The 24,331-nt window shown below is 47.9% G+C and overlaps 2 protein-coding genes and 1 long non-coding RNA gene across 8 annotated transcripts in view; 2 read left to right on the forward strand and 1 right to left on the reverse strand.

Annotated features, from left to right (window-relative positions):
- LOC311591569 (uncharacterized protein) overlaps positions 1-4,666 on the forward strand; it is a 234,599-nt gene extending 229,933 nt beyond the window's left edge. For all 3 annotated transcript variants that reach the window (XM_084771336.1, XM_084771334.1, XM_084771335.1), the window contains one exon: positions 972-4,666. In XM_084771336.1, coding sequence (XP_084627462.1) covers positions 972-2,779 — 1,808 coding nt within the window. In that variant the 3' untranslated portion in view covers positions 2,780-4,666. The remainder of the gene's footprint in view (positions 1-971) is intronic.
- Positions 4,667-11,937: 7,271 nt separating this feature from the next.
- LOC311591589 (zinc finger protein 112-like) lies at positions 11,938-23,447 on the reverse strand. Of its 4 annotated transcripts, none has more exons than XM_084771399.1 (6): positions 22,994-23,447; positions 21,972-21,998; positions 19,475-19,521; positions 17,114-17,240; positions 15,543-15,632; positions 11,938-14,511 (listed from the first exon to the last, which is right to left on the reverse strand). In XM_084771399.1, exons 3-6 carry the CDS (start codon positions 19,475-19,477, stop codon positions 13,097-13,099), a joined length of 1,635 nt encoding a protein of 544 aa, XP_084627525.1. In that variant the 5' UTR covers positions 19,478-19,521; positions 21,972-21,998; positions 22,994-23,447; the 3' UTR covers positions 11,938-13,096. The 4 variants fall into 4 exon arrangements, with proteins under 4 accessions (XP_084627525.1, XP_084627524.1, XP_084627526.1 ...); XM_084771398.1 differs by having other exon boundaries at positions 21,972-22,072; XM_084771400.1 differs by lacking the exon at positions 21,972-21,998 and having other exon boundaries at positions 23,127-23,447.
- LOC311591625 overlaps positions 20,554-24,331 on the forward strand; it is a 55,184-nt gene continuing 51,406 nt past the window's right edge. The window contains exon 1 of the long non-coding RNA XR_014777151.1: positions 20,554-21,144. This is a non-coding gene — a long non-coding RNA (uncharacterized lncRNA). The remainder of the gene's footprint in view (positions 21,145-24,331) is intronic.

Genomic DNA, 24,331 nt, shown 5'->3' on the forward strand with positions numbered 1-24,331 from the left:
AGTCGTTCTGTGCACTTTCATTGTTTCTCATGTTATAATTTGTTCCCATGTCATTTTCATTGGGGTGTCTTTGGGGTGAACCTACCAGATAGCGTTGCAGCCTTTGTTATTCCTTCAGGGCGTCTGCTGCCGTAGGTTGGCAGCTGAGATCTACCTTGGACTTTGAGCCCCTTTCCCTGCTCCGTTGTGAGCCTGGTGAGCTTAGGTTGGAGAGCAGGTGCCTGAAGGAAACCCACTCGCTGCTGCCCTTGTGTGCTCATGTCTTCCCAGAGAAGCTCTTCTCTATTCAGCAGGCGTGTTGAAGGTCTGGCCATCTAAAAGCCTTGGCTTTCTTCTCATATTTTTCAAGCAAGTTTGTGTGCTGAACCTATTCCAATCTCCTCCTACACGTGTGTGATCTCTAACACAGTGACTCCCTCAAGCTGGACATCGGCATCCCGGCCCTGTATGCCTCGCCTTTTCCCCTCAGCCTCCAAAACTCAATGTGCCTTCCCGTTATACTTTGTCACCTTGGCGTCAAATCAGGCGAACTAGAGGAGTCTTCATGTCACCCCAGATGGGTTAAGACAGGGCACATCTGGTTTTCTCTGCTCCCTCCAGTCTCAGGGTGGAGTCGCACCCATGTGTACCTCACCTCACCCCATCCCTCAGATGAAAATGCCCAGATGCTGAGAGGTGCTTCCTTCCCGTTATCCACCTGCACAGCTGCACACAGGGGCAGCAAGGCAGCGACTCAGCAGAGGCCGAAGGTGAGCCTGAGCCTCATCTCTTAGGCTCACCCCAAATTTCCCACCATGGTCAAACATGGCTTGCCCTTAGTTCTGTGCTCTTGTAGATCTCCGTTCCTCTGAGCTCTTGGACGTTCATCTTTGATGCTGGCCTCTAGCTAACATCTCCAGAGAGAAATGAGGACGTGGACCTTCAATGACCCCATCCTTGCTGATCTCACCTTCTATTCTCTATTCTTTCAGGGGGCCAAAGTCCAAACAAGATGGAGTCTCTTCATGCAACGTTAATAAGGTGCCTTTCACCGGGGCAGCTTCCATGCTGGCAAGTGGCAATCCATGTTGTCAACAAACTGGCCAGAACTCCAGAAGCTGAAATGAACTCTCAAGGAAAGGGTCCTCACTTCCTGGAGCAGTGCCGTGCCTCCTCCCACACGGGAGCAGAAGAGCCTCCCTGGACTTCTGAGCACGACAGCTATCTTAAGAGTATCACAGGCGACCTTTCCTACATTGCTGAAAACCACGGGTTTCTCTCTGGTAGAGTTCAGAGTTCTAGGAGTAAAACCCATCTTGGCAAGAGACGGAACCATCAGAAACGGTGTCCGCAGCCTCCGGTGAAAAGCAGTGCAGTGCTGTTGGCTTCAGGAGCTGACGTTCCGAGTTTCACTCCCCACCGTGATAACAATATCCTGCATAGGAGAGACAAAGCCCACAGCAATGGTGACTGTGGTAAAGTCCTCTATCCTGTGTCACCCCTCACAAAGCATCATGTTTCCACAGAACAGAAGGCCTGCCGGGGCAGCCAGGGCCAGGAAGCCTTCATGGACAGCTCCAGTCAGGACCAACGCCATCAGCAAGTCTTTTTAGAAAAAGAGTCCCCCGTTTGTAGTACACACGAGGACAGCAGCCATGGCTCCAGTGTCCCCACTCAACAAAGTGCTCACCCAGGGGGAAAGCGCTACCGGTGCCACATGTGCGGCAAGGGTTTCAGCCAAAGCTCCAATCTGCAGACCCACCAGAGAGTGCACACGGGGGAGAAGCCCTACCAGTGCGACAGCTGCGGGAAAGGCTTCAGCCGCAAGTGGGATCTCAAGACCCACCGCCGGGTGCACACCGGAGAGAAGCCTTACGAGTGCGGGGTGTGTGGGAAGGGCTTCACGAAGTGGGAACACCGCCAGATCCACGCGAGGACCCACACGGGGGAGAAGCCGTATAAGTGCGGCGACTGCGGCAAAGGCTTCAGCTGTAGCTCGAACCTGCACGCCCACCGGAGATTCCACACGGGGGAGAAACCGTACGCGTGCGGCGCGTGCGGGAAGCGCTTCAGCTTGAGCTGGCACCTGCACAGCCACCAGCGGGTCCACACGGGAGAGAAGCCATATGGATGTGAGGAGTGCGGGAAGGGATTCAGTTCCCTCTCAACTTTCCGCAGACACCAGGGGGTCCACACAGGGCAGAGGCCATTTCGCTGTAGTGTCTGCGGGAAGGGCTTCAGCGGGAGCTCAGACTTTCAAGCCCACCAGAGAGTTCACACCGGGGAAAAACCGTACCGGTGCGACGCCTGTGGGAAGCACTTCCGCAGCGCATCGAATCTTCACACCCACCGGAGAGTCCACACTGGGGAAAAGCCGTATGTATGTGACCTGTGTGGGAAGCGCTTCAGGAGCACCTCAAACCTTCGCTCCCACCGTAAAAGCCACGCGGAAGAGAAACCCCATGCGTGTGAGGCGTGCGGGAAGGGCTTCAGTCAGGCCTCAGCTCTGCAAGCCCATCAGAGCATCCACACCGGGGAGAAGCCCTACAAATGCGACACGTGCGGGAAAGCCTTCACCCAGAGGTCCAATCTCCAAGTGCATCAGGTAATTCACACCGGGGAGAAGCCGTTCAAGTGCGAGGAGTGCGGGAAGGAGTTCAGGTGGAGCGCTGGGCTCAGTGCTCACAGGAGGGTCCACACCGGAGAGAAACCGTACACGTGTCAGCGGTGCGGGAAGGGCTACAGTAACGCCTTGTACTTCCAGAAGCATCAGAGGGTCCACATTGGGGAGAGGCCCTAAATCTGCAGCACCCGCTGTCAAGGTTTCTTGTAAGCATCTGCTTGTAAGTCCGAGATCACATCTTGTCAACCACCAGAGAGAGGGTCCGCACTGCAAGGCACCTCTAGGTTCGTTCTGCTGTCGGATGGGCTTTATGCTGCTGATTGATCAAAGCTCTCCCACAACCCAGAAGCTTCTGGAGACTTCACAGGGGACTGTATTTGAGGGTTTTTTTTCCCCCTCGACACATTTCCTACTGGGCTGATAGGGAAAGATAGTATTTTAGAATTGATCTTCTTAATATGGGAAAGGTTTCAGATTTAATTATAAAAAAAGAATTTTTAATTGTCAGGAAGAGACCCAACAGCAATTGTAGTGCCTCGTACTAATGCTGAGATTATATCATTATGGGTAATGGAGATTGGCAAAGACCTTGTAGCAGTTATTTGGGAGAAGTTAACAACAAATATAACCGAACTCCATTACCTTCAGGGAGTATCTCAAGAAGTACCCAAAGAAATGAAATTTGTCAAATGGATGTGTTCCATTTCACAGAGTTTTGAAAATTTAAATATGTCTACCATACCATAGACAACTATTCAGGCTTTCAGTGGGTAACTGCTTTAAGTTCTAATGAGCTGATTCTGTAATTACATGTTTCTTGGAAATTATGGGAATGCCTGTGCAGATTAAGACTGACAATATTCCTGCCTATGTCTCTAATGAAGCAATTTTTTGATTATCATAATATAAAGCATATTACGGGTGTACCACACAATCCTACAGGAAAAAGCAGTTATAGAGTGGTCTAATTGTACTTTAAAAGAGATGCTTAACGGAAAGGTATTTAAAAAAAAAGACTCTAGAGACAGATTATAGAATGCTTTTATTAACTTTAATTTTTTTGTTGGTTTTTTTTTTCAAGACAGGGTCTCTCTGTGTAGCCTTGGCTGTCCTGGACTCACTTTGTAGACCAGGCTGGCCTCGAACTCACAGCGATCCGCCTGCCTCTGCCTCCCGAGTGCTGGGATTAAAGGCGTGCGCCACCACGCCTGGCTTAACTTTAAATTAAATACTAATGAGCAAAAAAAAAAAAAAAAAAAATACAGCTGCTGAGAGACATTTGATTATAGGGAAAAAAAACCTGTAGAATTAAAGCAGCCTGTTCATATTAAGGATGATTAAGGATGTCCAAACTTCAGAATGGAAGACAGGAAATGTTACACGGAGGGAGAGGTTTTGTATTGGTATCAACAGGAGGGGGGGGGGAACCCCTATGGATTCCATCCAAATTTATAAAACTCAGATTTAGCTGGGAGAGACCCCGTGAACATCTTGGCTGCTGACATGAAGAAGGAAATCAACAGGTCACACACCTGTTGCTGATCTCTCTGCAAGCAAACAGTTTTGAAACTGGCTGAGACACAAAAATACCTCCAGCCAGAGCCACAGCTATGCACAGCCAATAGATCAATCGTGTTGGTTGCTAAGCCCTCAGGACTCATCATGCCTTCTTTTCACAAGACATGGATGAAAGTTTCTTCGCGTTTGATTATTGCGATTTGAGTGGGTTTAGCCCCCAATAGACTCGAGTGGTTGAGTGCTTGACCCATAGATAATGGTGTTATTAGATGGTGTGGCCTTGTTGGAGGTCGTGTGTCCCTGGGAGACATGGGCTTTGAGCTCCCCCATGCTCAGATTCTGCCCAGCGTGGAAGAAAGCCTCGTCTTGGCTGCCTGCACATGACGGTCTCCTCCGGATGCCTGTGGATCCAGATGTAGAACCCTCAGCCCCTCCAGCACCATGTCTGCCTGAGCACTGCTATGCCTCCTTCCTGTCATGATGCTAATGGACTGAACTTCTGAAACTGTAAGCCAGCACCAATTAAATGTTTCCTTTGTAAGACTAGCCTTGGTCACTGTGCCTCTTCACATCAATAAAACCCAATCTAAGACAGTTATAGAGTCCAAACTAACTCACAAAGAAAGTGAGATGCTCTTCACCTGCTCATGCAAAGAGCAAAGAATCGTATGTAGGAGCTCTATGCACATTCCATGTTCCGTATACGTGTTAGCACGAAGCGTTATATTACCTGTGAAGGTTTATATGTTTATTTAACAAAAGAACTGGACACCAGTGAAATTAGAGCAGACCTGGCAGGATTCGTCCTGGAGGATGCTGAGAAGGGCGCTCAGCCATATTTATTCCAGCAGCCTACTTGATCCAGCCTCAGACTGTCTTAATAGCTGTTTCATCAACACTTGCTTCCAGGACAGCTTCAGAGATAGCTGCTGACTCCAGATGACCCCCATTGGTCCAGCCTCTCAAACTGTTCCAGTCAGGATTTCATTTAAGCCTGCACTTTCACAGCACACAGAGACTACAGCAAATGTTACAACTAGCTTTCTTAAGACTGGCCAATATCCCACTTTTCCTGCCCCCGCCCTTGCAGTGGAGAGCAGTGCCCCCCAGACAACAGGAATAGATTCTTATATATTGATACAAAATTAAGGTTATATTTTGTATACTATGTACCACTCAAATATACTTATGTAATTCTTAAAACCTGCAGTTTAAGTTCTAGTCTTTTTGAAAGCTGCTATTGCAGACTCTTTAGGATAATTAAGAAACAAAAACTAATAGGCATCAAATTTATGGCTTTGTTAGGTACTACTTTAGTTAATCACGGGTGTTTTCTATGTTAATCAGTCAGTATATGGCTAGAAGCAAGCAATTCAGATACGCAGATACACCACAGAAACCCAGAGATCTACAGAATATTTAAAGATGCTTTATTAATTTGAGAATATCTTGACAATGAGACCTGTCAGCTACTGGCAGCAGCAGCACCATCTTTCAACATCAAAGAAGGTGATGAGCATCAAAAAAAATTTCTCCTCTAGGAAATGGCTGCACATGTGGTAAGCCAGCCACTGTGCAAGAAAATACTCCTGCTCATCTGCAGACATATCGCTGCCTAAAATGAGCAAAAGGTGCAGGAAAGTTGACTGCCGAGCTTTGCAAGGACAAGGTGGGTAAGTCCTTCACATTACCCGCTTCGCAGAAAAGTCTGTCAGATATTCTGGGCCAGAAGGCTGAAGACGATGCTTCATTGTTATAAAGATGTCTTGGGTGACTGTGCAGGCATCCAGCAGGCGCTGTCATTTGTATATTTTGGGAAGTTACTTGCTCTGAACTGTCCCGTCCAGCAGGACCAGTAATTACGGGGTCGCGAGGGGAGCCATACCTGAGAGATGGGACGAGAAAGAGAGAGGCGAGACCAAGTAGTGTTCCTGTCAAGGTCTGTTTATTGAATCAAAAGCAAAAGCTTATATGGGGTGGAGGCAGAGGCTAAGCAGCAGGGCGGGGGGGGGGGGGGGCGGGAATGCCTCCAGATGGTGCCATCAGGGGAACACTATCTCTCGGAAAGTCCCGAGCTATCCTGCTGAACAACATCTGCAGGGGGTGAAAGGAAGAAGTTATGCAGAGGCTGAAAGGAGGACGTTAGCTTTGGAACAGGGCATCAGTATTTTTCCATAGCCAGTAGATTCTTTTAGCCTTGAATGACCCTGGGCTGGCTCCGAACACTGCACTTCCTCGTTATTCAGATATTTAGCTTTCTTGGGCTTCTGACGGTTGAAGACTAAATAGCTATAATCTTACGATTAAGCTCAAGTTGTTTAGGATTCATAAAGATGGTTTAGATCTAAAAAGATAGGTTTTAATCGGTGATGCAAGTTATTGTGCGAAGTGGTTTAGATACAGAAATTTGGATGCGCCAAGATAGCATAGATAGTAGAATATTTTCTCCAAGGTTGCAAATACTAATAGACTGGACATTATGAATGTACTGGATATTATATAGTTTATTAATGTTAGAGGAAAGTATTTTATTTAGACAAAAGGGGGACATGTTACAGGATATTTGACCCCATTAAAAAACCCCAAGACTATGAACCATAAACCCCTGTTTCTTTTTTTTCTTTCCTTTCTTTCTTTCTTTCTTTCTTTTTTTTTTTTTTTTTTTTTTTGGTTTTTTGAGACAGGGTTTCTCTGTGTAGCCTTGGCTGTCCTGGACTCACTTTGTAGACCAGGCTGGCCTCGAACTCACAGCGATCCGCCTGCCTCTGCCTCCCGAGTGCTGGGATTAAAGGCGAGCGCCACCACGCCCGGCTAAACCCCTGTTTCTTGATTGGTGCGGTAGAGCCAAGAACTTTCTGTTTATTGTAAACAGGTGTTTATGGTGTGTTTCAGGTAGCCCTAGCACATACCTTTAATCCAAGATCTTACTGTACACAGGATTTAATAAAGTTAATACTAGGTCAAGAGGGAGAGCAATAAACCAGCTAACAGGGATTAAAGAGTAGTAGAGAATTTGAGTTGAAGGGTGTTTAAGACAGCATGAATAAGAAGGGACTTTTTGAACTTTGAGCTAGCAAGCTCTTTGGCATTTAGGTGTTTGTTTGTTTGTTTGGCTTTTCCTCCTGGGCTGTCAGCTGAGCTAGTGAGCTTGTGGACTTTTTCCTCTGAGATGTGAGCTGAGTAGGAAGGTCATCTGAGTGCTTTCTCTGCCTCTCTGAGCTAGCAGGTTTTCACCCCAGCATCTGGCTCCTGAGCCTTTTATTGGAAAATTGAACAGTTGGGATTTTCGTTATTTATAACAACACACAAAAGTTAAGAAAGCATCATGCTTTGTAGCCAAAGCTGGCCATAAACCTATGATCTTCCAACTTCATCCTCCAAAATTCTGGGATTATAGGCATGTGCCGCTCTGTTGCTTCTGGGGTTATGTATTTTCTTATGGCATTGAAGGAAGAAATGGTGACTGGAGCGCTTACAAACATATGTCACATATATATATATATATATTTTTTCATTGTGAATTCCACAGTGAGCTTGAAGATGTGAGTTTGGACTGAAGCCCTTCCCACACTCCTCACACTTAAAGAGTTTCTCCCTGGACTTAAAGATTTGAGGGGGGACCGAAAGGCCTTTCCACACTCCCCACACTTGTGAGGTCTCTCTCCTGTGTGGACTCCCTGATGGTAACAAAGGCTCAGGCTAATGCATCTCCCACTGCTGGGTATCTGTAAGGTTTCTTTCCGGTGTGGCCTGATGATACATAAACTGAGAATGGTATACGAAGCTCTTTCCACACACGTCACACTTGTATAGCTTCTCCCCCGGTGTGGATTCTTGAATGGGAGTGGAGGCCAGAGTGAAGCTTTCCCACATACGCCATCGCATTGGTGTGGCTTTTCTCCAAGTGTGAACTCATCAATACACCCGATAACCAAAGGGCTCATGTCACGCCCTTCACACTTGTGGCCCTGAATAGACTCCCTGAGAAGCATGGAAATTTGACCTCCAAGGCCGGGCGTGGTGGCTCACGCCTTTAATCCCAGCACTCGGGAGGCAGAGGCGGGCGGATCGCTGTGAGTTCGAGGCCAGCCTGGTCTACAAAGCGAGTCCAGGACAGCCAAGGCTACACAGAGAGACCCTGTCTCGAAAAACCAAAAAACCAAAAAAAAAAAAAAAAAAAAAAAAAAAGAAATTTGACCTCCAACCAAAGTCCCTCCTCCACTTCTGACATTTATGTTTTTTTCTCCAGTGTGGATTACTTGGTGTAGTTTAAGATTTGAACTATAACTGATGTCCTTCCCACACACATCACACGTTTATGGCGTCTTAGTGCAGTTAAAATAAAATATGGTTAATGTTTATTATAAATCCTATCATTAAAAAATAAATAAATAAATCCTATCATTATCACAGTGGTGTTATCTAACTCACTATCACAATCAATAAAGGAACAGATCCCTGGTATCTCTGGTGTGGACTCTTGGGCAGCATGGTAGTAGAGATTATGGGTGAAACCCTTGCCACACACATCCCTGCCTCCTGAGTGCTGGGATTAAAGGTGTGCGCCACTGCCACCTGGCTTCTAGATACCATTATTTATTTGTTTGTTTGTTTGTTTACTTATTTATTTACGCCTTCATGCACACCAGAAGAGGCATTCAGATTCCACCACAGATGGCCTGTGAGCCACCTTGTGGTTGCTGGAAAGCGAACTCAGGACCTCTGGAAGAGCAGCCAGGGCTCTTAAACACTGAGCCATCTCTCCAGCCACTATATATCAATTTTTATAAGAAGGATGCAGACAATATAAGTTCCAAACCAACTGAGGACAACTAAAATGGATGACACTATGGCATAAAAGGTGAACAAGAGGAAGAAATGCTGGACTTGGTAAGTTAAAAACATAACTACATGCTTCTAGAAAGACATATACATTATAAAAAGGGGGGTTATTTTTCTGGTCAATTTAAGAAGTGACTTAATTGTGATTGAATTCAAATAATCCTGATATACATGAATATTAACAAGCGGACTGACCGCATTTAAAAAAAAAATCCTAACTGTATTCTAATAATTATACAAGGCACAAAATGAGGCGCAGAGACTCTCACTTGTAATCCCAGCGCTCGGGAGGTGGAGGCAGAAAGATTGGCAGTAAGAAATAGTCCTCGGCTGCACAGTAAGTTTGAGACCACCCTGAGCTGCACCCTGTCTTTAATAAATAAACAGGTAAGTAAATAAATAAATAAATAAAAAGGAGGGGTTGGAGAGATACCTTAGCCATTAAGAGTGCTAGACTCTGATCGCCAGAGTCTATTTCTAGAATCCCGATTGAGAGCCAGAGTCCAGAGTCAATGTGAAAGCAAAGGAATTTATTAAGCTGATGCGTCAGGGTCCACCATACTCCGGGGAGATGGAAAGACCCCGTTCTGTAATGGAGGAGGGTTTAAATACCCTTGCAGATGCAGAACTTAGTACAAACATGATTGGTTAGTTGACCTTTAAAACGATTGGTTACTAGTTATTTTATCCCTGAGGGAGCAAGAGCTCAGCTTGGGACATCAGTTGCTCGGTTGTCAGATGCTCGGGACAGGTATGAGAATGTGATTTTTCTTGGATAGAATACAACAACCCTGAGGCCATCTTGGAAAGTACCGAGTGGCCAGGGTTGAAAAACGGCTTTTCTATCTCTTCAAGAGATCTTTCAGAGCTTCCAGGAGAGTGGAGTTCCACACCCACATGACCCCCAAATGCTTGGAACCAGTGCTCCATGGAATTTGATGCCTTCCACTGGCCTCCTCAGGCACCTGCTCACACACATGCCCATTGTCATCCACCCAACTCCCCTGCAAGTGTGCACATGCACACCCTCTCCCTCTCTCCTGCACATTAACACACACACACACACACACCTTTTGTGTTGTTTTTCGAGACAGGGTTTGTCTGTGTAGCCTTGGCTGTCCTGGACTCACTTTATAAACCAGGCTGGCCTCGAACTCGCAGAGATCCGCCTGCCTCTGCCTCCCGAGTGCTGGGATTAAAGGCGTGCGCCACCACTCCCCGGCTCCTTTTAAAAACATATAAAATGTGATCATGTTTCTGGTGGCAAAATTGACCCCATGAGCTGAAGGGACATCCCAACAAGAAAGTGTCCTTGGTGCAGTAACTAGGGCTGTGACAAACACCTTCTCTCTGCTGTTTGGGGGTCGCAGAAGGAAAGGATGGGAAGAGACTGTTTCCTGAGGGATGTGAGGGAAAAGGGTAAGCATTCTCCTAGAGCCAGAGGGGGCTCTGGATCACAGGGCTTCCAGGGAAGTGTAAACGTGAGGCTAAGGACAGGACTGGGCCCGCAATATAGACTGAGGTCCATCCTGGGTACTGCCAACTTGCTACTCAACCAAGGGGGGGGGGGCAGGGGCCATAGAGTCAAACTTCCTGTCTTTGCGCACTTCCTGTCTTCTCTCTTCCGGTTTCCGGGAGCCGCTGTCTTGCAGGCTAAAGACTTGAAAGGGGATGAGGCTCATGCTAGATGGACTCTCCTCCCTGATCAGAAAGAGGGTGGCAGCCTAGCTCTCCACAGGCAGAGCAGCTTGGCTTGCTCTATCGCCTGAACTACACTTCCCAGAAGCCATCGGGAGAACGAGCACCTGCCCTCCAGGTAGTCTTGGAATACACTTCCCAGAGCTCTCTCTTCTTCTTCCGGTCACTTTACCCTCCTCACAAAGGAAGTCATGTATCCTTGTGATGGGTCAATTCCTGGAATGTTATGTAGTTTGTGGTCACTGGGACAAAATTCTTGATAGAAATAACTTGAAAAGTTTTTGTTGTCGTTTGTATTTGTTTGTTTTGGGCCAAGTTTTAAAGGGATTTCAAATCATCGTGGCTCGAATGTCCTGGTGGAAACACCTCTGGCTTGGGTGCATATAAATGCAGTCTCCATCAGGTGCCTGGTCCAAAAAGCAGGGAAAGCAAGCCAGAACCGGAAGCGAAGGTCCATCCTCGAGGCCCCATTTCTAAAATGTCAGTAACTTGGGGCGGGTCAAGTGTTCCAATACTTGAGTCTGGGGCCATTTCCCATCTAGTATAATGGTGTAGTATGGAGAATCTTGTTACTGCCAGGCTATCAAAATTTGTTGTCAGCCTACACCATCAGAAAAGATAATTGAATCTATAAGCAAAACCACAAGACGAAGTCCAAGCACATGAGACCCAACTTGACAACAAAGGTTGGGGTAAAGGATGGATATTAACAATAAAAGGGGGCTGGAGAGATGGCTCAGAGGTTAAGATCACTGACTGCTCTTCCAGAGGTCATGAGTTCAATTCCCAGCAACCACATGGTGGTTCACAGCCATCTACAATGTGATCTGATGCCCTACTTTGGCCTGAAGATGTACATGCAGGCAGAGCACTTTATACATAATAATAAATAAATAACTCTTTAAAAAGAAAGGCTGGGCGTGGTGGCGCACGCCTTTAATCCCAGCACTCGGGAGGCAGAGGCAGGTGGATCAACCTGAGTTCGAGGCCAGCCTGGACTACAAAGGGAGTCCAGGACAGCCAAGGCTACACAGAGAAACCCTGTCTCAAAAAAAAAAACAAAACAAAAACAAAAAAACAATAAAAGGACAATACCAAACTGATACCACCGATGACGGTGCTGAGCGGCTCCTGGGTCTGCAATGGGAACTGGACTCAGGACCTGTGCGTGACAGGATTCTAACTCTGAGCTGCATCCCCAGGTCCAAAGTATGTTTTCCTATGTATTAGGATGGATGGATGCTGTTTGGTGAAACAGAAACCACGCCAGCGGCAGATCCACTTAAGAGGTTTATTAAGGGAAGGGAATACAGACACAGCCTCTGGAGACACACGAGGGAAGAAGGGGCGGAGGACGAGAGGAATTCCCTTTATAAGTCGACCTAGCGCACTCAGGAGGTGCACACGCATGTGCAGAGGGTGCACACGTGGCTTAGGGGACCTGAATCCTGCAGGCTGGTGGTGACGTGTTGCTGATGACGAGTTTCCAGGGTGGCTTTGGTATTGCCCGTTTTCCCACAGTCATCAGGGCCTTTAGAGGTGCCTGTATCGCTGCCTGTTTACTAACTTTATGACAGCGGCTTCTGAGTTTTTACTAAGCGTGTTAGGGTTCCTGTTCCAAACAGAAACTTACACCCTCAACAGTTTCAAAAAGCATATTCCCCGCTGGGCGTGATGACACACACCTATAATCCCAGATTTCAGGGAGGCAGAGGCAGGCAGCTCTATCTCTGTGAGTTCGAGGCCAGCCTGGTCTAGAAGCAAATCCAGGCTAGCCAAGGCTATACAGAGAAACCCTATCTCGTGAAACAAGCAAAGAGTACTCAGCACTAAGACGATTACGCCAGTCACATGCAGTTTTCTTTAAAATGAACTCTGTGGCACTTCCACAAAAAGTCCTGATGAGATGCCCTTCCCCCGAGTTCTTGTAAACACTCGTTCTCCCTATGGCTTGGGGGATGTGTAGAGCCAAGCCACTCAGCCAGTGGAGAGTGAGACTGCGTCCTCTTTTCTGACCAGGCCTTCTTATGATAATTAACAGCGTCCGGAAAACACCGCGATGTAAGGAGCCAGAGTTTGGTCCCCTGATCATCACATGGTGGAAAGAGGGGACTCCCCAAAAGGCAGGTGCTGATCTCCACTATGCCTACACTAGGATGTGAAGGCGCCCACACACACTAAGTTGTTTTTTTAAGGTTAAGCTTTCCCTTATGTGTATGCTTTGCCTACAGACAGGCATGCGTGCCATGTATTGATCTTCTGGAAATAAGGTTATGGATGGTTATGAGCTACCATATTTGGGTGTTGGGAACTGGTGCCTCCGCAAGAGCAACAAAGTGCTCTGGGCTGCTGAGCCGTCTCTACAGCCCTCACCTGTAATTAAATGCAAAAATAAAATAAAAATAAAAGTTCACGTGACACAAGTCTTTCAAAGCACTATTTTATAGAACATTTTTCGGGACTGGATTCCTTGACGTTTTTGCCATCTTTCTTGCTCTTATAAGGCTTACCACTGCTGTGGATCCTGTGGTGAATTATTAGATTTGACCGCCAACCAAAGCTCTTCCCACACACCTCGCACTTGTAGGGTTTCTCGCCCGTGTGGACCCGCTGATGAGACTGTAGTTGTGAAGAGCGACTGAAGACTTTGCCACACACGTCACATCTGTACGGCTTCTCTCCCGTGTGGACTCTCAGATGGACCTGAAGGTTGGAGTTCAGAGTATAGCCTTTACCACACACGGTGCACACGTACGATTTCTCTCCAGTGTGTATGCCCTGATGGGCCTGCAGGCTTGAAGGGCGACTGAATTCTTTCCCACACTCCACACATTTGTAGGGTTTCTCTCCCGTGTGGACTCTCTGATGGATGTAAAGATTGGAGCTACAGATGAAGCTCTTCCCGCATTCCTCGCATTTGTACGGCTTCTCTCCCGTGTGGACCCTCTGATGGGACCGAAGGTGTGAATTCCGGCTGAAGCTCTTGCCGCACGCGTCACACTTGAACGGTTTCTCCCCGGTGTGGAGTCTCTGGTGATCTTGAAGGTGAGAAGCCTGGCTGAAGGCACTCCCACAGGCCTCACAATTATAAGGTCTCTCCCTGGTGTGGACTTTAAAGTGAACATTCAGGGCCGATCTACAACTGAAGTATTTCCCGCACTGCTCACATTTGTACGGTCTCGCGACTGTGTGGTCCTTCTGATGGATGGGTAGATGCGGACTATGGCCGGATTCCTTGTGTTTTTCTCCTGTGCGATCTCCTTGATGCACGCGACCGTCTGTGCTGTCATGGAAGCCTTCCTCACGTCCACCGCTTGCACGAGCCCTCTCTCCCGAGTCTAGCAGTTGGTGGGGATCAGGAACGGCTTCTTTACACCGGTCATTTTCCTGCCCAGTGTGAATCATTCCGTTCTGATCAGGTGGCGCCATCTTCATACTATTATCCCTCCCGGGATCGCGGGGGCTATAAGGCTCTTCACGTTTGTGCGCTCTACGACTTGTAGAGTGACCCAGTTCATTTCTCGTGGCAATCTGTCGGTATCCATCCTTACGATTCTGAGGCTCAGTCAGAAAATGTTTCAGGGTTCTCGAAGCTGGAAACGGGAGGCTTCCCGCGTCAATGGGAGCATCTGCCTTACGACTCCGTAGAGAAGCCTCATCTTCAGAAACGTGAGCCGAGAACCCTGCCTCGAACTGGCACGGGGAGTCGCCCTGTAACTGAGGACTATTTACCTCAGCATCTTGACACCTCGTTAAGTCGTCTGTCACCCACCGCCAGATTTGCCAGCAGGAAAGGGCTTCAGGTGACCCTCTACCTCGGACAGCCCTTAGCTCACTCTGACTGTCAGTTCCTATAAAGACAGAGGGAAAGACACGTGAAAACTGCCCACACTTCAGGGTTTCACACTTAGGACACGATACTAGACTTTAAAGCAACTCAAGATGTTCTTTGGCTTATTTTTCTCATTATTGATGAAGTTTCCTGGCTTAAATACTGATGAAACCAAGATATAGTCTACTGAGCTCTTAACTATTTTTTTTTAAAGATTTATTTATTTATTATGTATACAGTGCTCTGCCTGCATGACAGAAGAGGGCATTAAATCACATTATAGATGGTTGTGAGCCACCATGTGGTTGCTGGGAACTGAACTCAGGACCTTTGGAAGAACAGCCAGTGCTCTTAACCTCTGAGCCATCTCTCCAGCCCTGAGCTCTTAACTATTAAGACCCAACAAAACCAAAGCGGGAGAGATGGCTCAGCAGTTAAGAGCACTGGCCACTCTCCTAGAGGACCTGGATCCATTCACAGTATCTCCAGTCCTGGGGCATCTGACACCCCCTTCTGGCCTCCATGGGCCTCAGGCACACATGTGACACACATAAATACATGCAGGCAATCACCCACATACGTAAAATAATAATTTAAATGTTTGAAAGAAAACCAATAACACTTAAAAATCCAATAAAAACCAATAAAATTTAAAAATCAATTGTTGAGTGACTATTTGTTTGTTTGTTTTTTTGTTTTGTTTTGTTTTTGGAGACAAGGTTTCTCTGTGTAGCCTTGGCTGTCCTGGACTTCCTTTGTAGACCAGGCTGGCCTCGAACTCACAGCGATCCGCCTGCCTCTGCCTCCCGAGTGCTGGGATTAAAGGCGTGCGCCACCACGCCCGGCTCTGATTGACTATTTTTAAGTCATGTATCTTTCCTACTATATGACAGTGGCAACAGGAAGTTGACAATGTTTTCTAGCCACAACGGAGAACCGTGCATGGCATGCGTTCGAGCCATAAAGTGCTACAACTTCTGAAACCATGCCATTTGGACTGCAGTTGGCAGCAACAGCAAGCCCCATGGAGGAGGAACGTAAGACTTTCACCTAAATTTCTCGCCCTCTGGGTCGCCTTCTTCGTCCGAAGCTTCTCTTCTCTTTCTATGTGTGGCTTATCTCGTTTGAAAAGTTGATACTCTGTGAACATGCAAAGTCACAAATGTAAGGAGGGCACGCTAGGGTGGAAATGCTCTGGAAACTTCCGTCGCAACTCAGTCATCAATACAATGGAAACAGTGTGTTTAAGCTCACACACACATGGCCCAGTGAAGAAACACCATTTTTTTTTTTTTTTTTTTTTTTTGGTTTTTCGAGACAGGGTTTCTCTGTGTAGCCTTGGCCATCCTGGACTCACTTTGTAGACCAGGCTGGCCTCGAACTCAGAGCAATCTACCTGCCTCTGCCTCCCGAGTGCTGGGATTAAAGGCGTGCGCCTGGCTGAAACACCATTTATGATGTGACCCTCCCAACCATAAACATATACTTCAAAAACAAAGTTTGAGTGACCTACTGTTAGCTCACATCTGCAGTCTTCAAATCACTCACTCACTCACTCACTCAGCTTTTCCCTACAACGTGTATTATTTCCTTTAAGAAATGCTGGCATTTTCTACTATAGCATGTTTCATTAAAAGTTGCCAGTACATGTGCCGGAGAGATGACCCAGTGGTGAAGACCAATTGTTGCTCTTCCAAAGAACCAGACTTCTGTATCCAGCATTTACAACTGCCTAGCCCCAGCTGTAGAGCATCCAATGCCCTTTTCTGGCCTAGGATGGCTCCCACACAAAGGTCTCTCCTCTCCCTCTTTCCCCTCCCTCCCCCCCACCCCCCACCTTTCCCACACACATGTTGGGGGATGGTCTGATGTATTTTGATGTTAATTACTGCTTGCTGTCTGACCCAACTTTGGCTTAATAAAAAGCCATCACACCTGGGCAGGGCAAAGGAGATAGGTGGGGCTAAGAGAGAGAGAAATTCTGGGAAGAAGAAAGATGGCCACGAGAGGAAAGTAGAGAGACCTGAAGGGAAGAGAGGAAGGCCGCCATGGGTTAGCTGGAGGAGAAACACATGGCAGGTGGTGTGGATGGAGAATCCAGCCCAGATGAAGAACATGAGCAAGTATTTGGGATTATGGATGGGAGGTAGCTTGGTAGAAGTTACTGGAAGCAGATGGCATGGGATTGAGGCAGGGATCCCATGCCTGCCCCATTATGGGAGATGGTTTAGAGGATTGATATCTGCCCTGCCCCTGGTTAACTAAGGCTATTTTAAAATATAACAAGTGTCTGTGTCTTGATTGATTGCTAGCCGGGCCTACAGGTCATACAAATAATTTTATAAACAATATACAACCATCTGTAACTCTAGTTTCAAGGGATCCAACAACCTCCACTGGTCTCCACAGGTATCAGGCAATGAACTCCTATACATAAAAATAAATAAGCAAACCAACCAACGAATAAACAAAACTTCCTGAAAGAGCCTGTTCAGATAAAGACAGGAAACATCCCATCTCTGTCCACAGGAATGACCAAAGTCAGGGAACCATTTTGAGAGCCCCGAAGCTCTACAACTCCAAGGTCACAAAGATCTGTGCCAGATGGCACCTGTCCTCACCCACTGAAAGCAGGTTCCGAAAATTCTCCACCATCACATCTTGGTACAGCTTTCTCTGCGAGGAGTCCAGCAGCCTGAACTCCTCCTTCGTGAAGACCACGGCCACGTCCTTGAATGTTACTGCCTCCTGCAACAAGCACACATGACCTCAGTCTTAAAAAAAAAAATCACTGCTGTTAATAACATTCCTCAGAGTTGAAATAGTCTATCTTTTGGGGGGAGAAAGAATAAGCTTGTCAAGTCTCAGGAAGTTCTAAAAGGAGGCTCCTTCAGAGTCTGAAATCAAACAACTCACAAGTCACAGGAAGTCCCTGAAACTGACCAGATGTCCAAGGACCCCCGCATCACAGAGTTAAATGTGTAGTGTAAAAAAAAAAAAAAAAACCTGCTGAGGAGACTCAGGTCAACAGAGTTTCCTGGAAGAGACTCTCCTACCTATTGAGGTGTCTGCAAGGTATACGTAAAGTTCCAGGGTAACCTTTCTGTGATGCAGCAGCCTTGAGGTCATCACGATCCAAGGAGTAACCCCAATAAACCCACCAACATGGACTTAGGTAATATTGTTACTTGAGTCTGCTGTGGGTTTCCTGTGGGAAGGCTTGTAAGCTTTGTCACCGGTGAAAGCAGTCTTGGCGGGCTTTGCCCTTGGACACACCACGGATACTCCCTGAGATTAACCTTGAGATAGACTGGATGGAGCCATCCTGGGCCTGGAATTCAGGGCCAGGGGACCTGGGGACTCCACCTGGACTATTTTGTTTCTAATCGACCCTCAATGGGAGAGGGGGACCGCCCCTTGCTTGTGACAGACAGGCAGGCGGACAGGAGAGAGGAGCAGCAGGTTCAGACCAGGCTTGAGAGCACGTGGATCGGGAAGAGGATCAGCGAACAGGCCGGACCAGCGCGTAGGCCAGAGATACCAAAGGGACCCGTCCCGTGGAACGGATACCGGAAGGTTCACTCTTTTTTCCCTTTAACCTCTTTTCCCTCTTGTGAAAGCTAGTTGGGTTTAATTGTTAAGAAACAGAGCCAACAGGTTCCCTACTTGGGATAAGCAGATGTTTGTTTGTTTGTGTCTCCCTAGGAGAAGGATGAACACCAATGTCCACTAGAGGGACAATGGCCCTAAAAAGGTAGGAGGAGTAAAACTTAGAGGGACAAACAAGTACCTGGCATATCCAAAGGACTTTATATGCACTACATCTCATTTAATCAGGCTGGAGAGCACTGTCTGCTCTTCCAGAGGTCCTGAGTTCAATTCCCAGCAACCACATGGTGGCTCACAACCATCTGTAATGAGATCTGGCGCCCTCTTCTGGCCTGCAGGTGTACATGCATGCAGAACACTGTATATGTAATAAATAAATAAATTTTTTTAAAAAATTATATTTATTCTCTGTGTGTGTGTGTGTGTGTGTGTGTGTGTGTGTTAGTGCTTGTATGAAAGGCAGAAGGTGACTTATGGAAGTTGGTTCCCTCCTGTAAGGAAACAATTGCCAGAGCCCAGCTATCTCAGAAGCAACTCTTCCATTTTGGTCCTGTTTTGTAAGCAGGGTCAAGCTGAGTGCATATTCCTAGGCTCGGGGGACCAGCTCCTACAAAGCCCCTCCAAGTGTTTTCTTAATTGTCTCTTAAGCCGGTAAAGAATGTGGGACTTGCTGCTATCTTAACCAAGGTGCCTAAGTTATAAAGATCTGTAACTAATTGCCTGCCAAGCCTTCATTAACTACATGCAACCGACCTGGCTCCTTTGTTTCTTTGCCATATTGAGCTCCACACCTGATGTCTAGGAGGATGGATGAGTCAAGGGCCTAGAAGGCAGGTGCCTTGGATAAAGTCCAGTCTCCAACAGATACTCCATTATTGTTTGGTTTGGTTTGGTTTTTCAAGATAGGGTTTCTCTGTGTAGCCTTGGCTGTCCAGGACTCACTTTGTAGACCAGGCTGGCCTCGGACTCACAAAAGTCCACTTGCCTCTGCCTCCCGAGTGCTGAGATTAAAGGTGTGCGCCACCACCCCTAGCTAATACTCCGTTGTTTAACCCTCAATGTCAAAATACCATCGGATGACGTTGCAACTCACCCAAGCGCCTCCTCATTTTGCGGGTTTACCCTTTAAATACGGAATACAGCTTCCCCTCAGGGATGTGGTTCAGATCCCGAGCTGACCATCTCCCCGAGCGCTCTCTCCGAAAATAAAACTTTTCTTTTTTTTTTAAGCTGCCGCCCTTGGAGACAAGCCCCTGGACCCCGGAGCCATCTTGCCTGCTCCCAAATGTTGTGAGTCCCCTCATTAGAGAAAAAGCCTCTCGCTTGAGGATTACCACGGTCTTCTGACCGCAAGAACAGCAAGCTCTACTTACCATGGGTGCGCTCACTTTTGAATCTTTCCTTCCGGGAGGTGCAGAGCCTAAGGCGGATATAGGAAAACAGAGCCATCAATGGACACTGAGCCAGAGCGCCACTGACCGCATGGTGGGTCCTCAGATAGGCCCGTGTACATTCCTCATAACCTACGGTCAAAGGATAATGGGCAACACCACGTATGATACGCACTCCTTTCAGGAGCACATCACAGAGCAGCGTGCCCAGCCACAACATATGAGATCTCCCTGCACTGTTTTTACGCAACTTTCTGGAAGTTTTAAATTAGAAGGAAAATTTTCAGTAATCAGAGGTAATAATGGTGACAGTGGTATACATGGAAATAACATGTAATGCTCCTTCACAGTAAATGGTACTGGGGGTGGGGGCGGGGGTGGGGGCGTGGTGGCGCACGCCTTTAATCCCAGCACTCGGGAGGCAGAGGCAGGCAGATCGCTGTGAGTTCGAGGCCAGCCTGGTCTACAAAGTGAGTCCAAGCTAGCCAGGGCTACACAGAGAAACCCTGTCTTGGAAAAAAAGAAGAAAAATTTAAAAACCTTTCAGCTGGAGAGATGGCTCAGAGGTTAAGAACATTGGCTGCTCATCCAGAGATCCTGAGTTCAATTCCCAGCAACCACATGGTGGCTCACAGCCACCTATAATGAGATCTGGTGCCCTCTTCTGGCGGAGAGGCACGCATGCAGCAGAACGTTGTATACATAATACATAAATAATCTTTTTTAAAAAATGGTACTCAGTTAATCCCAGCACTCGGGAGGCAGAGGCAGGCGGATCGCTCTGAGTTCGAGGCCAGCCTGGTCTACAAAGTGAGTCCAGGACAGCCAAGGCTACACAGAGAAACCCTGTCTCGAAAAAAAAAAAATGGTACTCAGCCTTCTCATAACTGGGGGTAGTACTCTAGTATAAGAAAAGGTAATGAATCCACTTGCTGGAGACTACAGGAAACACATCATGGAGCCTAATCTGATCTTACACACACCACTGCCTCAGACTGCTTGAGATCCAAACAGGGTCTCTCTGTGTAGCTTTGGCTGTCCTGAACTCGCTTTGTAGATCAGGCTGGCCTTGAACTCACAGCAATCCACCAGCCTCTGCTTCCCAAGTGCTGGGATTAAAGGCATGCAACACAACATCCGGTTGGCCTGCTTGGGATTTTTAGTGGGCATGGCTGTGGACAATATTGACTAAGGCTGGGCAGGGTTACAAGGTACCCAGCACCATTTCATCTGTGGCCGTGCAGCATAGCGAACTTTCCAGGCCTGAATTTTCGGGTGAGCCCCCTTCCCTGAACTGTTCACACTTTCCCTATGAGGGGGTCACCTGGATCTTGTTAGAATGCAGACTCCTGGGATGTATCTGCACGAATTCTCGGGTGGCTGGGTCTTGAGTGTGGGCACCACTACCCAGGGCTGCAGGGGACAGCTGGTCCCAATGAACACGGCCACCACTTAACAAAAACTCACCCAAGAAAACTAGAAAGAACCACGTCATCGTTAGAACAACCATTGTTCCATTTACATGCTAAAGCAGTAACAACTGTTTGTCTTTACAAAGTTTTGTATTTTCGGACATTCCCACGTCTACGATGTAAAAATTATAAGCCGGGTAGCGCTTGCCTTTAATCCCAGCACTTGGGAGGAAGAGGCAGGTGGATCGCTGTGAGTTCGAGGCCAGCCTGGTCTACAAAGTGAGTCCAGGACAGCCAAGGCTCCACAGAGAAACCCTGTTTCCAAAAAGCAGTAATAATAATAATTAGGAAAATCTGGAATAACACTTTTTGAAAAACCTAATACAATGGGCTGGGGAGGTGGCTTCCTGAGCTCCATCTCAAGAACATGTTTTTTATATGAAAAATGGGTAGGTGGAGGGTATGGGGTCTGCACGCCCGAGGCACAGGTCTGTAATGGCAGAGCTAAGAACGCATCTAACAGCATTGTCTCTCCTGCTTCTTGGCCAGCCAGCCTCACCTAATTAGGCAAGCTCCAAGTCCACAAGGTGACTTGGTGCGTTAAAGGCGCTTACCACCAAGGCTGACTGAGTTTGAGGGGAGCAGCAACTCCTATGCCCCATTCCAAATAAACCATAAGTGAAAAATCAGTGGATGGGGGCTGGAGAGATGGCTCAGAGGTTAAGAGCGCCGTCTGCTCTTCCAGAGGTCCCTGAGTTCAATTCCCAGCAACCACATGGTGGCTCACAACCATCTAGAATGAGATCTAGTGCCCTCTCCTGGCCTGCAGGCACACATGCAGTACAGAATACTATATAAATAAATAATTGGATGAATGAATAAATAAACAAATAAATAAATAGAAATATCAGTGGATGGCTGCTAGGAATCCGAGGCCGATCTCCAGCCTACACACACACACACACACACACACACACACACACACACACACACGCACGCACAGATGTGGACAAAAATACAAACCCTGCTCTCAAGACTCCTTCGAGAGAGTTCTAACCTATACTCACATGATAATGGCTGGTTTCCTTGAAGAGCTTGGACCAAAAAGACTGAGCAATTGGATGTGGGTTCGCACAGCCTAGCTTCTGAGGCCAGCCTTTGTGGTTTCCTTTGTAAATTAAGGTCTAATTACAGTCATTCCTGGGTGTAGGACACACACACACACACACACACACACACACACACACACACACACACCCAACATTAATCTTACTCGTGTGGTACTCCTCACAACCTGCTTTTGGGGAAGTCAGGGTTGCCAGGGAAACCAAATATTGTGAAATTACAATTCCATCTATTAAGTCTCACGGTTCTGGCAAGTAGCCAGTTTCCTTTTTCTATAAAGGTGGGCACAACCCGGAGCTTGCCGGTTCACTTGCCAGGCGGTTTTGAGCATTTCCCTCCAAAGATGCTGCTAGGCAAGTCTAACTTCTCTCTTCTGTAAAACAGCCAGTAAAATGCACAGAGGGATCCGATCAGCTAGCACCACAGAGGCAGAGCCCGCTGTGGGGTGGGGGAAGCTGGGCTATAGGCGGGGGAGGGAGAGCCGCAGGAGGGTGGAGGGGTCTGCAGGAGGGGAAAGTGGGCTGTAGCGGGGGAGGGGTCTGCAAGGGGGAGGGGCTGCAGGAAGGAAAAGGGGCTGCAGAGGGGAGAGGGGATGCAGGGAGGGAGGGGGATGCAGGGGGGCGGGGGAGAGGGCTGCAGGAAGGGAAGGGGGCAGCAGGCCGGACGAGCTACAAGCTGGGGGATGGGGAGGGTAAGAGGGGACCACAGGCGGGAAGGGTGCGACGGGGGAGGGGACCGCAGGCGGGAAGGGAGCCGCAGGAGGGTACAGGAGCTGCAGGAGAGTAGGGGAGTTGCAGGAAGGGAAGGGCGGGCACAGGCGAGAGAGGGGGCAGCAGGCCAAGAGCGAGGGCAGCAAGCAGAGAGAGGGGCTGCGGGGCGGGGGAGGGGAGCTGCAGGAGCGGCTTGCACTGAGGGCCCCGCAGACCCGGGCCCGCTGCCTCCGGTGCACGTCGCTGCCCCTTACCTTTCAAACCTCACTCCTTCCTCCTCGCCTCAAACGGAAGAACTGTCCATCTCAGACGCATCTAGGGGACATTCGAGAGGTCTCTGGCTAAAACAACCCAAACCCAGGATGACGGGTTGCTAAACAAGCCAACCTGAAGCTGACGATATCCCAGAATTCCGCGTGGAGAAAACTGCGGCGCTTGGCTCCGTGGTAACGGAAGTGAGGATGCAGAGGCTTGGATGGCCCGTCCCAGAAGCCAGAGGAAGAGTACCGCCCTCCTGTATTGAATTTCCCTGCTGGTGGTGGTGGTATTTTCCCCCCCATTTCTCATACTCCCTAAGACAGACTAGGCTGAACCGGGGCTACAAACCAAAGGTTCATAGGGCTAGGGGCGGAGATTAAGAGACTTCAGCGAGGAACTCCAGAATACAAGATGCTAGAAGACAGTCCAGGAATGGATATAGAAGGTTCAGGAAACAGTACCAAGTTACAGGAAAGAGAAGAATTGCTGTTAGGGTCTTGGTTGTAGATGTGCTCCGGAGAGATTAACAGAAAGATCACACCTGAGACCATCAGACACCTGAGAACCGCCCCCCCCCCAAAAAAAGACACTGGAAAGAGTGGAGAAGCAAAATTCACAACAGTAGCATGACTACAGGGAACATTCAGAGCAGCTTCAAAACAGTATAATTAGTAACTAAAACAAACGCAGCGGGGCAGGGGAAGGAGGTGTAGTGTGATTTTTTTTCTTGTGTGCCAGGCCCTTTAAAGGGTCCCCAGTTTCTATTTAACTGGCCCTTTAAGAATCCTTAGCTGTTAGCACTCAGGAGGCAGAGGCAGGCGGATCGCTGTGAGTTCGAGGCCAGCCCGGTCTACAAAGTGAGTCCAGGACAGGCAAGGCTACACAGAGAAACCCTGTCTAGGGAAAAACAAAAACAAGAATTCTTAACTGTTACAACTGCTTCACCCTATGACCTCTTGGCACAGGATAGGATATTTAAAGGCCTGGGGGGGTGGGGGGGAGGCTAGCAGAGTGAGAGGAGGAGAAGGCAGTTGGTGGGAAAGGCATTGTTAGGAGGAGACAGGAGATACTGACTTGAGCCAGGAGAAGCTGAGCTCAGCTGATGGGCTAGGGCAGTTATAATTTGGGGCTGGTGTTATTGGGGAAACAGGAAGAGAGGACTGTTTGAGCAGACTGCTGGGAAACTGAGGAAGGAACAGTTGAAGGGAGTGGGCTGGAAACTGGGAGAAGGGCTGGCAAGGAGTGAGAACAGGCTACTGTTGTTTAAAAAATAAAATAAAATAAAAGCTAGCCAACTTACATCTAGATGTGTATGAAGGCAAAGGGAACCCTAG

This window comes from Acomys minous (genome assembly GCF_964271855.1).
Source record: "Acomys minous genome assembly, chromosome: 20".
Classification (NCBI taxonomy): domain Eukaryota; kingdom Metazoa; phylum Chordata; class Mammalia; order Rodentia; family Muridae; genus Acomys; species Acomys minous.